Source organism: Mirounga angustirostris, unplaced genomic scaffold (assembly GCF_029215605.1).
Source record: "Mirounga angustirostris isolate CCGP_5_RB_7025 unplaced genomic scaffold, mMirAng1.0.hap1 SCAF_2, whole genome shotgun sequence".
In the NCBI taxonomy this organism is placed as follows: Eukaryota; Metazoa; Chordata; class Mammalia; order Carnivora; family Phocidae; genus Mirounga; species Mirounga angustirostris.
In genome coordinates, this window is record NW_026991710.1 from 85,162,793 (window position 1) to 85,179,658 (window position 16,866).

General features: G+C 39.1%; 1 protein-coding gene across 1 annotated transcript in view; it reads right to left on the reverse strand.

Annotated features, from left to right (window-relative positions):
- Window positions 1–2,562: 2,562 nt before the first annotated feature.
- Window positions 2,563–16,866, reverse strand: part of TACR3 (tachykinin receptor 3) — a 78,893-nt gene continuing 64,589 nt past the window's right edge. Inside the window, exons 4-5 of the mRNA XM_045879404.1 lie at window positions 4,564–4,760; window positions 2,563–2,875 (exon numbers count right to left, since the gene is read on the reverse strand). Of these exons, the coding sequence (XP_045735360.1) occupies window positions 2,563–2,875; window positions 4,564–4,760 (510 nt within the window). The remainder of the gene's footprint in view (window positions 2,876–4,563; window positions 4,761–16,866) is intronic.

Sequence of the window (16,866 nt, forward strand, 5' to 3'; positions counted from 1 at the left end):
GACTGGAAAATTTAATGTAGTGGCAGCAATGGACCATGATTTGCTTTTGAATAATTGCTTTTATCTTGTTCTTCAAAACAATAGTTGGTTCTATGTTGATGGAGGCATAAAAATCCAGTAAAACATTACAGGTAATTAGTTTAGCTGGGTAGCTTTAAAAAAATCTAACTGAATATTTTAAACTTCTTGAAAAGTTTGTATTGTACATACACATTCTCAGGTTTCTGCTTTTTGGAGCAAAACTGACAGTATTTTTATTCAAAAAAAGATGATTATAGCACTGAATTCTACACTTAAAGTGTACTTTTTTTGTGTTATGGCTCTTAGAAATATGACAGTAAATTTTTTTATAGTAAACAGATGCTTCTTTTGGACCATTAGCTCATTTCTTTCTGGGGGATGTCTGAATTATTATTATTATTTTTTTTAAGATTTTATTTATTTATTTGAGAGAGAGACTGAGAGAGAGAGAGAGCATGAGAGGGGGGAGGGTCAGGAGGGTCAGAGGGAGAAGCAGACTCCCTGCCGAGCAGGGAGCCCGATGCGGGACTCGATCCCGGGACTCCAGGATCATGACCTGAGCCGAAGGCAGTCGCTTAACCAACTGAGTCACCCAGGCGCCCTAAGAAAATGATTTTATTTTTATTTTATTTTATTTTATTTTTTTTTTTTAAAGATTTTATTTATTTATTTGAGACAGAGAGAATGAGAGAGAGCACACGAGAGGGGGGAGGGTCAGAGGGAGAAGCAGGCTCCCTGCCGAGCAGGGAGCCCGATGCGGGACTTGATCCCGGGACTCCAGGATCATGACCTGAGCCAAAGGCAGTCGCTTCACCAACTGAGCCACCCAGGCGCCCTGAATTATTTAAATAGACAAAAGGAAAGCTCTCTGTGGAAAGGTGTGCATTATACTCTCGTCTGCCTGGTAGTAGTTCACATATATCCACTCTTGTTCTGCTTTCTATTCTAAAAGTTGATTCACCTTTCTACAGATGTTTATTAGTACATATAGGTGGTACGTAGAGTTACTTTTCTAAGGATTTGCATTTGAGTATATTTTCTGATACCTCCCCTAGTCCTTGCTTTTTTTTCAATGCAGGGAGAGGGTAGGAGAAGGACACTATACAATTGATAAAGTCGATGTCCATCTTAAGCTTTTTCCTTGAGTTATGGGGAGAGACACTTCTTCCTTTGGAGCTGGTAGGTGTTCCTGCCTGCCATCAGAATTATGAATTACGATCTTTAATTCTTGCCTAAAAATTGGTAGCCAGTTTCAGAGACAAATGGGCTTCTTCCCTTCTCATTAGAAGGCATCTTTAATGTTTTATAATCTGCCTGTTTGCTAAAAATTTTTAAATATTTGTGAAAAATAAAGTAAAGAGGATCATAGGAATTTGCTTTGTCCTTTTAAGGTCCTAACTTTGACTATTTCTTAGCTTGGTACTTTATATAATGGTCAGAAAGTAAAGGGTTATTTTTTCTTTTGAAGCCATTTTCTCGGAGAAAATAATAAAGAGAAGGACAGGTACCGCTATCTAATACTTTTGCTAGATTTCCTTTCCAGTTACATTTCATGGAGAAACTCTTTAAATCTTTAAAATTTTTCATTCTACAATTTTCATTTGAGCAAAGATTTTCATTAATTCCTACTCGTTGAGGCAATTTTCCTTCATTCCAATGGGAAAATGAGTCATTTACTTTTTTTCTGTTTTATGGCTACAGATGAAAATGTTTCATTTATATAGATTTTGTTTTTATTCACTTACAACGTTATGTTTTTAAAGTTTCTTTAATCTCTTGGAGAAATCATATGTCACTTTAGTGTCATAAATGTAGAATTGCAACGTTTAGGGCGCCTGGGTGGCTCAGTCGGTTAAGCGTCTGCCTTCCAATCGGGTCATGATCCCACGTTCCTGCGATTGAGTCCCATTTCAGGCTCCCTACTCAGCAGGGAGTCTGCTTCTCCCTGACCCTTCCCCCCCTACTCGTAATCTCTCTCTCTCTCACTCTTTCTCTCTTAAATAAATAAAAATCTTTAAATAGGGGCGCCTGGGTGGCTCAGTTGGTTAAGCGACTGCCTTCGGCTCAGGTCATGATCCTGGAGTCCCGGGATCGAGTCCCGCATCGGGCTCCCTGCTCGGCAGGGAGTCTGCTTCTCCCTCTCCCACTCCCCGGTTGTGTTCCCTCTCTCGCTGTGTCTTTCTCTGTCAAATAAATAAATTAAAAAAAAAATCTTAAAAAAAAAAAAAAGAATTGCAATGTTTAGATGAGAAAAGTGTAACACCTTAGAAGTATTTTTCAGATCTATTGTTGGTTTGTTGCATGTAATAATTTAGAGTTTTCAAAGAATAAATGGAAAGCCCATTTTGTTTTTGAGGGGACAAATACCTGAATAGTGTCTCTGTTACCTTTCTATTCTACCTGCCTCAGTTGAAGCGCAGCTGCCCCAAATTGCCCTCTGTTTCCAGAGAGTAGGTAGGACAGGACTGCTAAACACGAGAATAGGGGCTTATGCTGACACCATGATGCCCTCACACGACTCTCTCACTTCAGGAAATGAATTTAGGAGTATTCGTCCACAGAGGTATAGGGCGAATTCATAAAGCTTGAAGGGGTGGAGGCAGACTTGGAATTCCTGCGGGAGCAGCCGCTGAAGCTTGGATCTCTTGGCGTCGCTCTCCTCTTCTGACCGGATCTGGTGTTGTCTGCCTCACTGGGCTCAACCACCACTGTCACGGACTCCATCCTGATCACTGTGTACAGGCTGCTTTGCCGAGTGGGGTGAAACCTGGTGGTCTTGAGCTCCAGCTCATCACAGCTAGAAACCTCAATGAAAGGACACCAGCGAAATGCTCTCTTGAAGCCAGCTCGAAATCTGAAGAGAAGCAGGCCACAGAAAGAAAAAGTCATGTTTTCAAGTGGAAATGTCCTTCAATTGCCACAGAAAGCCCTACTTAAGGCAATCCAGCAAAATCAAGTTTGTTTTTTTTTTTTAAAGATTTTATTTATTTATTTGACAGAGAGAAAGACAGCCAGAGAGGGAACACAAGCAGGGGGAGTGGGAGATGGAGAAGCAGACTCGCCGCTAAGCAGGGAGTCCGATGTGGGACTCGATCCCAGGACCCTGGGATCATGACCTGAGCTGAAGGCAGACGCTTAACGACTGAGCCACCCAGGCGTCCCAAGCAAAATCAAGTTTTGAATTTGATTTCCAACTCTTAAATGTATGCCACAGTATTGGTACTAGTCTTTTAAGCTTTCTGGTTTGAATTTTAGTTTCCTATCAATGAGAAGCAAGTCATGGAAGAGCAAAAGCACAGCGTCAGGTAATCCTTATGCCAAAGAAACAGTGTATACTTCTTCAGTAATTTTATACGTTTGCAGAAGTGTGATTGAATTAGGCTTGGTGGTTAAGGCACTTAAAAATGACATATTTCAGAATAGCTTCTTTCGGAAATGATTACACATTTATACATTAAAGTCTCATTTAATGTTAGAATTAATTACTAATCTTGACGGTTTTTGTCTAATTATATCTGAAAGCACAAAATCCTTTGCTTTGTAAACCATTAAGTGAAGTTGATTAAAAACAGATGTACTGCTTGTGGGGTAGCTTGAATTGATATATGGCTTATGCAATTAATGAAAAAAAAAAGGAAGAATTAAGTGTTTAACAAACTTAGGCACAGTGTAGTGGAGGCCCAACTGGAAAGAGAGTTTAGGATTTGGCTTACAGTTACTTACATGAAGTTCTATTTCTAGTTGTGCTCAGAACACATTGGTTTCTTCAGGGAATTACCAATCTTATGAAATTTAACCCTGCCCCTCCGTGTGTTTTATACATACAATCAAGGTGTTTTTATCTGGAAACATTTTACCTTCCTTTCCAGTCTTAAATTTGACTATAGTCAAATACTGCCTTTTAAAAACTTTACTATAAAAGTAGCTTTGCCCTGACCACTTTAATTTCTTCACAGCCCGTTTCCATGGAGACTGCACCCTGTCTTACTCATTGACCTCATTGTACAGGCAGGAGGATTGGAATTCTCCTCACCTTACTGTTGATTCTATAACCCTCACAGCAACAGCTGCTATTTTGAAGTCTATTTACAAGACATCCTTGTTAATAGAGTCCACTCACATATGCCATCATTTCTCCCCATCTTATAAAAATTATCTGTATATTTTTATGAAGTGTCTTCATTTCTCTGAGGACTTGAGCACATATTCAACTCACCTCCTTCAATCATGATGGATTTTTTTTTTTTTCTTAGCTGACAAAATTCTGAAGGGTCTGGAGGGAGAATTTAGGCCATATAAAAATTTCCCAGTTAGAGCTTCTAAGTTCTGTTTTGAGGACGTAATTGTTAAGGTGGGATTTTTATTTCATTAAGTAGGAGGAAGTCTAGAAAAAAAATCAAGCTCTGTACTCCTCTCAGTGAATTTTTAAATTTTTCCTTCCATTTGCATTTTTAATTTGCACCAAGGAGCTGGAACAAAATGATATGCTTTCAGCTAAGCCAGGAGTGACAAGAAACTTGGGCTTGGTAATTTTGTGTCTACCTTTTATTCAGACAGCAGTAGATGATGGGGTTGTACATGGTTGAGCTCATTGCCAGCCAAAAGCTGGCCAAGTAGACCTGCTGGATGTATTTCCACCTATTTAGCTGTTGGTAGACTGCAGTGAGGATGAAGTAAATATGATAAGGCAGCCAGCAGATGGCAAATGTCACCACAACAATTATCATCATTTTTACAACCTAGAAGGAAAGAAGGAAAGAGGTCAGTTTTGGAAAATTTAAAAGTCATGAAACGTATTAGTTGCAGTAGCTTACTGCAAATCATATTTTTCTGCCAATATAGTTAAATACATATAGCATGCCTAAGGATTAGTATTAAAAAGTGGGAGGTAAGCCAGGGACAGCTGCCTAAGATAAGTCTCAAGAAAGCACGCTGATCGCACCATGCCTTTGTTGCCTACCCCAAGTGAATGGATGGCACTAACTCAAACAGAAACAAATATATATTAATTGGCCTGAAGAAAATAAGTGTTTACAAACATCCAACGAGCTTAGGGGAGAGAGGAGCAAGATTTGGCTGTGCTAGCCTGAACAGTAAAATAGCAGAGATATTATATCTAGAGAAACTGACTGTTGAGTCATGGTGGGGGTAATTTAGGCTGTAAGGGTTGGGCTGGTTCCTCAGTATTTACTATAGCCTGACTATAGCTTAAGAGCATTCAGATTTCTTTACTCTAATACCATGCTCACCAGGCCACCTTCTGAATATCAACTTGGTTTCTCTTGTAATCTGGTATTGGGAAAGGTTTCTCTGGATAGTGATTATGAGTATTCACATTAGTCTGAGGCAATATCATTAACTTTACATTTGTAAATAGGCAATCAACTGGTTTCTACATTAGGTCTTATGAATTTGGTAAGCATGGATCATTTCCTTGGTTTCCACACCTTTGAAACAAAATATTCTAGAAAGCCCTGGCCAAAGTAGCCTATCAACCTTTATTTCTCCACCACTAGGCCTTAAGTTCCTAAAAGGCAGAGAGACTGTCTTAATTATCTTAATATTCCCAGCATCTAGCACAATCCAAAGTATATAGCTGAAAATAAATTAGATATGGAATGAATGAATAATGAATGACAATGTACAATTTGCAATAGTAGGTTGAATGGGAGGATGTTTTATGTGTCCCTAAATGAAATAAAATCTGTCCATTGTCTGTGCCTATAAGAAAGGTAGACTCAAAGCAGCTTGGCTTTGTGTGGAAAAGGAAATAATATTCTATGATGACCTCATTTAATATTTCTCACCAGCAGTCTGTCTACTAAATTTGTCCATACTTCTTTTGGCAATTTGGAAATAGTAAAATGTTTAGAATGATATATGTTAAATAAAATAATTTTGGGGTTTATCCCTAGTCAGATCAGCACACAAATCAGAGAGAGTCCCGACATCAGTGATCTATGAGGCATCTTAGAACTAAGAAAATACAATATTTATGGACTGTACTCATCATTTCACTGCAAGTTTGGGATTCATATGAAAAGTTGGCAAGGTTAAGAGTGAGGAGAGACATGATTCTAGAACAAGGCAAAGCATGAAGTGGATCAATGTGGAAGGCAAAGCTTTCCCAAGGGCCTAATCACCGTACCATCGAGGTAACTAGTATTGAGCTTCATCAGAGCTGAAGATCTAGGTCAATAGGTCACAGAATGTCATCACTGGCCACACCATCTAAAGCATTTTTTTCTCAATGTTCTTTAAGCTGATTTTTTTTTTCCTGAAAAGCTGTATTCAGATTTCTGCATTTATCTCTCTGATTTCTTATTCATATCTTTGTGGAATATAAATAAGAACCATATTTTAATTCACATTTATACAATGTTTCATGTATTTAACAACTTATTAGTTGGTTTTCAATTGTGCTTTAGGAAACTAAGGCAAAGACCAAAAGATTTGACCACTGTGATTCATGAAACAAAGCTGCAGTTGTTTTTTTTTTTTTTTTTTTTTTTAAGATTTTATTTATTTGAGAGAGAGAGGGAAAGCACAGAGGGATAAGCAGACTCCTCGCCTAGCAGAGTGCCCGACATAGGGCTCGATCCCAGGACCCCGAGATCATGACCCAAACCGAAGGCAGACATTCAACCAACTGAGCCACCCAGGCGCCCCATGGCTGGAGTTTTAAAACTAAGATTCTTAAATCTTTTTTCTTCCTGTCTACAGTTAATAACATTTGTTGAATGTCTCTTGGGTCTAGAAAACAGAATAGAGAAAAATAATGAGTAGAGGACCCATTTCTTATCCTGAAGAAGCTTACAATATAATGAAAAAATGTAGATAAAAAATGCATGGAAATGTGGTGAATATAAACAAGTGCATATAAAATTGAAATAATATTTATGAGAACTTACTAGTTTATTATAAGCAAGAATGATCTGGTGCATGGTAACTGTAGCCCAGGGATAGAAGACTGAATGAAACAAGTTTTATTGCCTTTTTATTTTGAATATACGAACATCAGACTATTCCTTGAATACGACAGGCAAGCTCCTGCCCCAAATTATTTGCCCTCCAGAACACTCTTCCCCCAATTATTCCCACGGGGTACCACCCTCATGTTCTTCACGCCTTTGCACAGCTGTCACTTTCTCTGTGACTCCCATTCTGACCAGCCTGTTTAAAATTGCAGTCTGCCCTTCCAGCACCAAACTCCTTAGCTTGCTCTTTATTTTCAGTTTGTTATGTTTATTCTTTACTTTCTGTCTCCTCATGTTAGAATATAAGAGAGCAAGAATCTTCTGCTTGCTTTGTTTTTTGCTGATGGATTCAGGCACATAGATTGGACTTCATACATAATCAATGCTCAAAAATTTATTTAAATAAATACATGGAAGTGAATAAAAAAAGAAATGAAGAGTCATATAGGTGGTTAAGAGATGTCCCCAGTTTTACTTGGTCATTAATTACTGGTATCATTTGTCCTCCAAGTTTAAAATGGGCATGCATGTATAAAATGAGCCTGATGTTTTATTGCTATTTCATTTTTCTAGGCAAACAAATTCAAAAGAGTATGCGTGTACAAACAATATAGCCAATATATTATTTTAGGTGCATGAAAACATTAAATTTTATTCTGAATAAATGTTAAGGGCAAAAAAAAAATCTATGACAGTGTGAACATGGTGCAGGCTACTCTGATAAATGCAGTATCAGCAAATATGCATAAAAGCTTCTCTGAATGCCTTTTTGCAGGCTCTCCACAAACTCCCTGTGCATGAAGTTGTTTTCCAACAATAGTAGTTAAAGACCTACAAAGGCTATCCGAATCTTTTAAGTGAATTCCAACCATCCATAATGTGGAGAAATTAAAGTGCATGTGGAAAATTAAATTAAATGAAAATGCCTCTGGAACAGAAGTTTCAGATAACTTCTAATTCACAGATATAGGGCCTTATGGACCTTGTTATAAAACACTTTGAAACTTATTTGAAAATAAGGAACACTAAAAGACTCAAAGAAAATATCTTTTACAGTGAAACATGGTTATAATATGCTTCACTTTTTTATTTCTATAAAATACATTTTAACTGTTAGCTTCAGTCTCTGCTCACAGAATCTTGTGGAATCATTTCAGATATCCAACTTTCAGGACCCCAGGTGTCACACAAATGCAAAAGCAGGGTCGTAGGTGGGAGAAATTGCATCGCTCTGTGAAGTGCCAAAACCATGAAATTGTAATCCTACTCTTTAAATTGCTAAGGAAAAGAGCACTTTAAAGCACAAACCTTGAGCAATGATAGATGCGCAAAAGCCGTGAACAGTCCCCCCGTGTCTCACGGCTGGGCAATGGCACTAGCACATGAATACTAAGCGGGAAAGGACTTAGTTTGGTAGACTTCCTCAAAATCCTGAAATTTTTAGGCAAGATAAGAGATTGGGATAGAGACAATTCACATCTTTCACCATGTCTTAACAAATTGTGTTACAACTTGATTTAAAGTTTGATTGATGTCGGGTATTTCATAAATCTGAGATGCATCCCACTTCTGAGGCAATGGGATTTATCTTCCATTTTCCATGGCAACAAGGACAGTCGTGGCTGCCCACCGTATTTGGCACAGACACTTACTAGCAGGAGGAAGAAGGGAGGTGGGACAAAAGTGATGTAGCTCATACAGTTCTACTGCCTGCTTTAGTAGTTAAGCATCCACTTTACTCACATAGGCGGGACTGAAATGCATGTCCTGGTAAGTGAAAATAAGCTTTGGGGACCTTTTGTTTGTGTATCAAGGGAAAAAAAAAAAATCTTTGATTTTTGTATCCTATAGAGGTTAGACTGGAATGCCTGCAGCTGTTCTTATCTTTCATATTAAATTAGTGTAGGAGGTACGATTTTGAGGTGTAGGTCATAAAAGAGAAAAAAAGTAAGTCTAGGAAATGAAATAAAATGGTGCCAACCATAACAAATGTCTAAGATTAAATTCTTCAGTGTAGGATTTATTCTTCCTAAACGTCTGACCTGGAAGTTTTCAACGTCATGTGACAGGAAGCTTCTTGCTATGATTAGAACCTCTTCAGAACGTCTGTTCTGGGGGACCGTCCCATGGGTCACATCTTACCACTTCACCACGCCTTTTGTCTGTACATTCTTTTTTTTTTTTTTAAAGATTTTATTTATTTATTTGAGAGAGAGAGAATGAGAGACAGAGAGCATGAGAGGGGGGAGGGTCAGAGGGAGAAGCAGACTCCCCGCCGAGCAGGGAGCCCGATGTGGGACTCGATCCCGGGACTCCAGGATCGTGACCTGAGCCGAAGGCAGTCGCCTAACCGACTGAGCCACCCAGGCGCCCCACCACTTTTTTTTTAAAGATTTTATTTATTTGAGAGAGAGAGTGAGAGACAGCACAAGAGGGAAGAGGGTCAGAGGGAGAAGCAGACCCCCCGCCGAGCAGGGAGCCCGATGCGGGACTCGATCCCAGGACTCCAGGATCATGACCTGAGCCGAAGGCAGTCGCTTAACCCACTGAGCCACCCAGGCGCCCTGTACAAACATTCTTAAATGGATTTATATTTAAGTCAAAATTGCAGGCCTGCTTATGTTAACCACAGGTTAGCAAATTAAGATAATATCCTCTGGAGTAGGATGCGGGAAAAATTTCCATAAAAGCATCAAAATGTAGGGGCGCCTGGGTGGCTCAGTCGTTGATCCCGGGGTCCTGGGATCAAGCCCCTCATCGGGCTCTCTGCTCTGCGAGAAGCCTGCTTCTCCCTCTCCCACTTCTCCTGCTTGTGTTCCAGCAGGAGACAGCTCTTGCTGTCTCTCTCTCTGTCAGATAAATAAATAAAATATTTTAAAAAAAGCGCATCAAAATGTAAAGTACCATTTCATGGGCTATTTAGGTTGAGCTTTCGTGGCCTCAGTTACATTCAGTAGGCTTAAAAATTTCAGTTTTGAGTGAGAACATAAGAACTCGGTAATAATAGTTGTGAAAAAAAGGGCACCATGGTCCAGAAGCCGAGTTGAATTTTGCTAGTGATTTTAGAATTAGATGAGAATACGGGCGCACTGTGTCAGTGTCATCCAAGACATGTGACACTGGTGCCAGTTCCAAGTAACACATGCCCGCAGTTAACGTTAGGGTAACGCCTGTGAGAAATTATGTCAAGTCCCAGCAAACGAAAAAAACCTATGTGTGTGTGTGAGTGCAAGTGTGGAAAACATTTCTCTGTGTGTGTGTGTGTGTGTGTGCAGTGTTGTATTTGGACTCTCCTTCTTTACATGTTTCGTTTTTAGTGTATTTTCATTTTTTCCATTGAAAACTTAGACTTTGAGAGCATCATAAAATTTTAGGCTTATGATGGTCTAAAGCCAAAGAAAGCAAAGCAGCCACAAAAGGGAAGATGAGATGAAATTAGAAAAGGAAGTACATTAAAGCAAGATGAATAAGGTCTGATGTTATGGGATCATGGTTGGAGACAAAAATGTATGGAGTCTTCTTATGGACCAAATTGTGTTCCCCCATTTTTTTTTAAGTTTACAAGCCTTGTTTATTTATTTATTTATAGCTTTATTGAGATATAATTGATCTCTAATGTGTACATTTAAAGTGCACAATGTGATGATTTGATGTATGTATGCATTGTGAGATGATTAACACAATAAGCTTACACATAATTACTGTTTTTGGTTTGTGCATGTGTGTGTGTGTGTGGTGAGTACATTGAAAATTTACTAGCAACTTTCCAATATATAATCCAGTATAGTTAACTATAGTCCCCATCCTTCACATCAGATCCTCAGACTGTATTCATCTTATAACTGGGCCAGTGGGAGACCTGCAGGAGAGGCATCCCCAGCTGCTTGTGGACTGGCGTCCTGTAGAGTCCATGGCTGGTTAGTAGAATCCAGGTCCTTCTGCTGGGTTCCATTTACCCTGCTTGCTGTTTTCCCAGCCACTCACCTGCCTCCTAGTTCAGCAGCTCATGACTCAGTTCTCTGGATGGAGGGAGAGAGAAATGGGCCTTTTTGGCAGCACCCTGCAGAGCTGGGGCAGTGGGTACTCACTCACTCACATACTTTCATTTCCCCCCTTGGGAGAAATCACCTCTGAGAAAGACCCTCTTGGCTCTGAGATGTGTCACTTTCAGGGAGAGGTGATGTGGGGGCAGTCAAACTGTCTTCTTACCCTCTCCAGGGCATCTGCATCACATTTTTTCTTTTCTCTAGTGCTGTGCTGGAACTTCTCGGCTAGGCTCCTGGACTTCCACATGGCTCTCTGGTCCATGGGTGATTATCTAAATCAGTTTTGTCCAGGGCTCCTGGACTGTAGCTGAGAGGAGCTAGAGCTGGTTCATGTGCCACGGTAGGGTCCACAGCTGCATGGAGGTCCATTACCCGACTCACGGTGGGTGAGATTCCTCCTGGATCCTTTGGTGTTTGGTGCTGGTGAAAGAGCTAAAGCCAAATGAGGCAAGAGCCAAATCCTCCGGGGTATAGAGCTGCTTCTGGGTCTATAGCTGGGACCTTGTTTTAGCCTCCTGGATGCAGGCCTGCCTTCTCAAAATGACTTTCCTCTTTCTTGGACTGCGCCAGATCTATCTGGATCCTTCAGCTCCTACAAAGGCACTTTTGCCTGTGGATGCACGCCACATTGTTATTAGGGAGATGACAAGAGATGTCTTATTTTGTCATCTTGCTGATGTCAGTCTTCAAAATTCATGTTGGTGACCTAATCCCCAGTACCCCAGCATGAGACTGAATTTGGAGATAGGGTGTTGAAAGAGGTAATTAAGTTAAAATGAATTCATTAGGAGGAGGCCTCAATCGGTATGACCGCTGTTGTTGAAAGAAGAAGTGATTAGAACACTGCCACACAGAGGGAAGACCATGGAAAGACAGAGGTTTGCAGCCACCTGCACACCAAGCAGAGAAGCCGTAGAGAAAACCATCTCCGATGACACCTTCAACTCAGATGGCTGGCCTCCAGAACAGCGAGAAAATAAATGTCTGTTGTTTAAACCACCAGCCTATCGTATGTTGTTATGGCCACCTGAAAAGTCAGCAACAGGTTTTGAGATGCTGAGGGCACTAGATGATATGGCTTCATGCCCAGCAAAATAGGAGGCAAATACCCTACAGGGTCCCAGAAAATGGAGATTTCCAGAGGGGTTTGGATTGCCGGTAGAATTGCTTTTAGCAATATCAGAAATAGACCAGGATCTCCATTTGCATCAGATGAGCCTCACTTGGGTTATATACGGTCTTCCTCAGGAGCACTGTTTTCCATGGTTAATTCCTTTGCAGCGGAAATAATGACACTGCATATAGAAAGCTTGCTTGCTAAATGAGATGAGAGATTTTTCTTGGTTGTTATACAATTCAAAAATCCAATTGAATCTGTCACTCGAGCTTAGACTGAAGAGTGGTCCCCTTGATTAAAGCAAAAGCCTTCTTTGTTATCACACTTAGGTGTTCACCTCTGAAGGAGTAGAGCTGTTATGGCTTGTTAGGTTAGAGGAAGAAAATTAAAATAGAAAATAGCCAGAAAACAATTTCTACGGTTTACAAAAACAGTAGAAGTAGATTTATTTACCAGCATTTCATGGGTGTCCAAATAATCAAGAGTAATTTTAATAAGAGTTTTTGAAAAGGAATTGTCACATATTGTGAATACTGGGACAAAGTCATGTTTTTGAGGCTTCTGTTTTATTAGAATGGAAAGGAATGTCAGAGTATGGTTAAAAAGCGTGGATTACTTTAAAGTGTATGTTTAGCAAATTAACACAAAAATGTAATACAAGACTACAATTCACAACATGTTGACAAAACATAATACTAATTCATAATGGACTACGAGATAGTGGTCTGGTAATGGGAATGAAGTTTGAAATTCTTTGATCAGTATTTGTGCTCTTAGGGAGAGGGGCTGGGTTGTTACATTTTAACTGGAGTGCAGTGAAGAGCCCATTCCTGACTCTGCATTTCAGATTTCTCCTTTATAAACTCTAGAAGGTATAGCAGTATTTTCAAATATATCCTGTGCTCTACTTATTTCATCCTCCCTTCCAAAGCTTCTATTCCCTTACCTTTTCCCTCATTACCTTCCTGCGCTTGTTTCTGGTGCCACGGACTCTGCTACAGAATGCAACGTTCAGCCCACGTCCTGCACTCTATGCATCGGGACGGTAGTTCTAACACTCCTTTTGAGGCTCAGCAAAGGAAAAGCATGCTGATAGCAACATTGTCCTTTGAGTGAGGCAAGGCCAGCAGATGCATTTGAGGGTGATACTGATGGATGACTCAGTGGAGTGGTATTCACTTTTGACTTTAGTAACAAGCTTAGTGCTTTTTATAATCATTGAAAAATAATCTTTCCAATGTATGAACTTCTCTGACCTTCATGACAAACCTTTGACCGTATAGCTTCTCCATTTTATGGGTGAAAGACTTAAAACCCAGGAGATGGGGTGCTTTCTCAGCATCCCAAAGGTAGGTTCAGAGCTAGGATTCCTGGATCTCTTAATTCTTCATTAGCTAAGGGCTCATTTTGCATACATTCTCCTTCTCAAGACCTTTAGAAGTAGTCCTGGCTTCTTTCCTCATTTAATATGATCAGGGGATGGTTAAGTGAAGGGTAGTCAGACAACCTTATTTTGCCAAGGAATTGCCCATTTGAGCTTCATGTAAGATGAGATCTTTTCCTAAAGCTGGAAGACCAAAGAGTGAGAAAAGAAGTTGGAATGGTGGAGTGGGCTGGGAACTTGAAGTTGGAATCTGGTTTATCTATTGCTATGGGAATATGGGCAGATTTATCTGCATTGAAACTATGAAATAGGGACTCAGAACTTCAGATATTTTATGGGTTCATGTGGCACCACTTACTTCCACAGACTTCATTTATGTTGAGCATGTTTAAAGACAAATGGACAAGAAGCATAAATTCTTGACAATCTCCTATATTCTTTTTATCTAGTAGCCATAAAGCAGGTCTGCGGAAAAGGATTACTTTAGTCCCAAATAAATAGTTACTGTTGGGATTTAAGATCCTTTGACATTCACAAAAGGGGAGTGAGCGAAGAGAATTTCTGCCTCAATTACCTTCGTGGGGAAGTGAGTGCGAAAGAGCAAACAGCTGCAATCAGCTGCCAGCCTGCTGGCAACATGGCATGGGGTCAGTTCTTCCTTTTCTGTTCCCGGAGTTGCTGGGGGAGATCTGGTATCTCGGGAGTGTGCCTGGCCAGGTGAGAAAGGCTAGGCTGACATCATTTGCCCGACCAAGAGATTTTATGTCTTGCTCTATGTTGACATAACTTGTCCTTTTAAAAGTACGCTGTTATTAATATACTGCGGTCTGAAATATTAAGTAAGCCAGTGTCTTAAAGTACTTTTGCAGTTGGCTTTTTGTCTTAAAGGTGTGTATACCTTAATTGCTTTTTGAAATAGCATAAATCTAGAATACTTAAAAATATGTTTTACTGCACTAAATTTGGTAGAAAATAAGATCAGCCACTGAATATTAATATTTTTCTCTATGATATATGACAATCTGATAAGGCGTGGATTATAAATAATGTTATTGTCCTGATTTGTAGTTACCTTGAAATAAACCTATGTGATTTGCACATGCTTATCACTCTGGAATGCCCCGATCTGATATCTTTCCCTGTAAAATTCTCTATGCATCTTTCGGGAGGTCACCTCAAGTTCACCTCTCTCAGTAGCTTCCCTCATTTCTTACTGCAGGTATTGTTAGATACTTCCTAATGAGATTTAGCAAATCATGCTTACATCTTGTAACACAGATACATGTTTATAGTCAAGCATGTTTCTGTTTCCTTCCAAATATGGGCATATGCATTATTCATTTTTGTGTCTCCAGAACCTAGCACAGTTCTTGACATTGACTGAAGGTATTGAATTTTCTCACTCATTTTATGAACACTTTAACTGCAAGAAGCATCATTTATTTTTGTCTTACCAGTGTTTTGCCCTGTCATGCACATAATAAGATTTAAAAAATATACATTTTTGAATTAGGAAGGCAGAATTTCTTTTTCTTTTTTTCCTTCTCCCCCTACTCCCTTATGCTGTGACTTTTATTTCCATGACTTATTCAGGCCATAACTGGAAGCCTGTATCTCCCACTCCCCTTCAACCATTTTGTCCAAACCCCTATCCTCTTCCCCTCTGGCAACCATCAGTTTGTTCTGTATATTTATAGGTCTGATTCTGTTTCAAAAATACTATTTAAGTGAATAAAACAAAAATATATTTAAATATCTTATATCTAAATTAAGATAATTATTATTGCCATTGACTTTTGTGTTTAGCACAAAGTTTGAAAAGAATATTTGAACCATGTGATGGCTTAGGCTTAAGAAGGAAGTCAATTATTATTGCATACTTAATTTATTTTACACTTATGTAACAACTGTTTTACAATAATGCCATTTTTCTAAAGAAACCAAGGCTCCAGACTCTAGAGATACAGTGCTAAATTAAAAAAGAAAAAATGTTACCTATTTTCATAGCATTTATATCCTCTCAAGGAGACATTTGTTAAATAATAAGTATAGAAAACATACGACATTACAAATTATGGTAAATTCTATAGATAAAGATAATCACATGTAGATTTGTAGAATACAATGGAAGGTCTGTTTGAGGAAGCACTATTTAAGCTGAAACCTAGAGGATGTACAGACAGAAGAATAAAAGGCAGGTTAGATACATGTCTGTATTGTACATTGTATTTTATTTCAATGGTGGCTACAGAAACTATTTCCACACACAAACTTCCTTTTGTAGAGTGTGATCCTGTGTCAGTATAGATTTATTTACACCCTAAGGCAAATATAAGTCAAGATATATATTCTAAAAGCTTGTACTGTCTTCTCCTAATAGCAGCAATGGTATAAAGAAAGAAATGACTTTTTATTGTAAGAAATTAACTCAGAATGCGGTACTAACATGTAGGTGCATTTGGTTTTATAAGAATATAAGAATATAAATATAAGAAAGAGGATAATAAATAAATAAATACTTCAAAAAGCAAAGGACAAATAAGTTGAAGGGAAACTAAAATTTGTTGAGGACCTGTTCTATGCAAAGGACTGCGCTACATGTATTCTGTGTGTTACCTCGCTCTAACTGATGCACTTGGTACATATTGGAGGTGCCCTACTGTGTTTCAGTTACAGTTAACTAGACATGCATTTCTTTTCTAACAAGGAGTGTTGTCAAGAAGTAGAAGAGGCTGATTCTGGACATAAAGGTAAATAAAACATTCTTCTATACAGTGAGTTCTTCGTTTTTCAAGTGAATGAATTCATATCACTAACCTAGACTCCTCCTCTAAACTTCTGTTACTTGTTCCCTCATGATCCTTAAGCATTTTGTATATTTGTGTTTTGATATATTTCTTCACTTCGCAATGGTGACATCTTTTTAACAACTGGAGTTTTACATTTAAAAATCATGTATTTAGTCTCATAATTTTTCTACCATAATTAAGTGATCTTATCTTTTGTGTTTTAGTTCATGAACTACAGCTTATTCTAGGCGCTCTGTTTCTTTGTCTTGTTTCTAGCAGCTGGGTTCCCTGAGGTTTGCTTTTCTTTCTTTCTTCTTTTCTTTTTTATTTTCATTTATTTATTTTTTTAAAAGATTTTATTTATTTATTTGACAGAGAGAGAGAGAGAGACAGTGAGAGAGGGAACACACGCAGGGGGAGTGGGAGAGGGAGAAACAGGCTTCCTGCTGAGCAGGGAGCCCGAAGTGGGGCTTGATCCCTCTGAGCCTAAGGCAGACGCTTAATGGCTGAGCCACCCAGGTGCCCTCTTTTT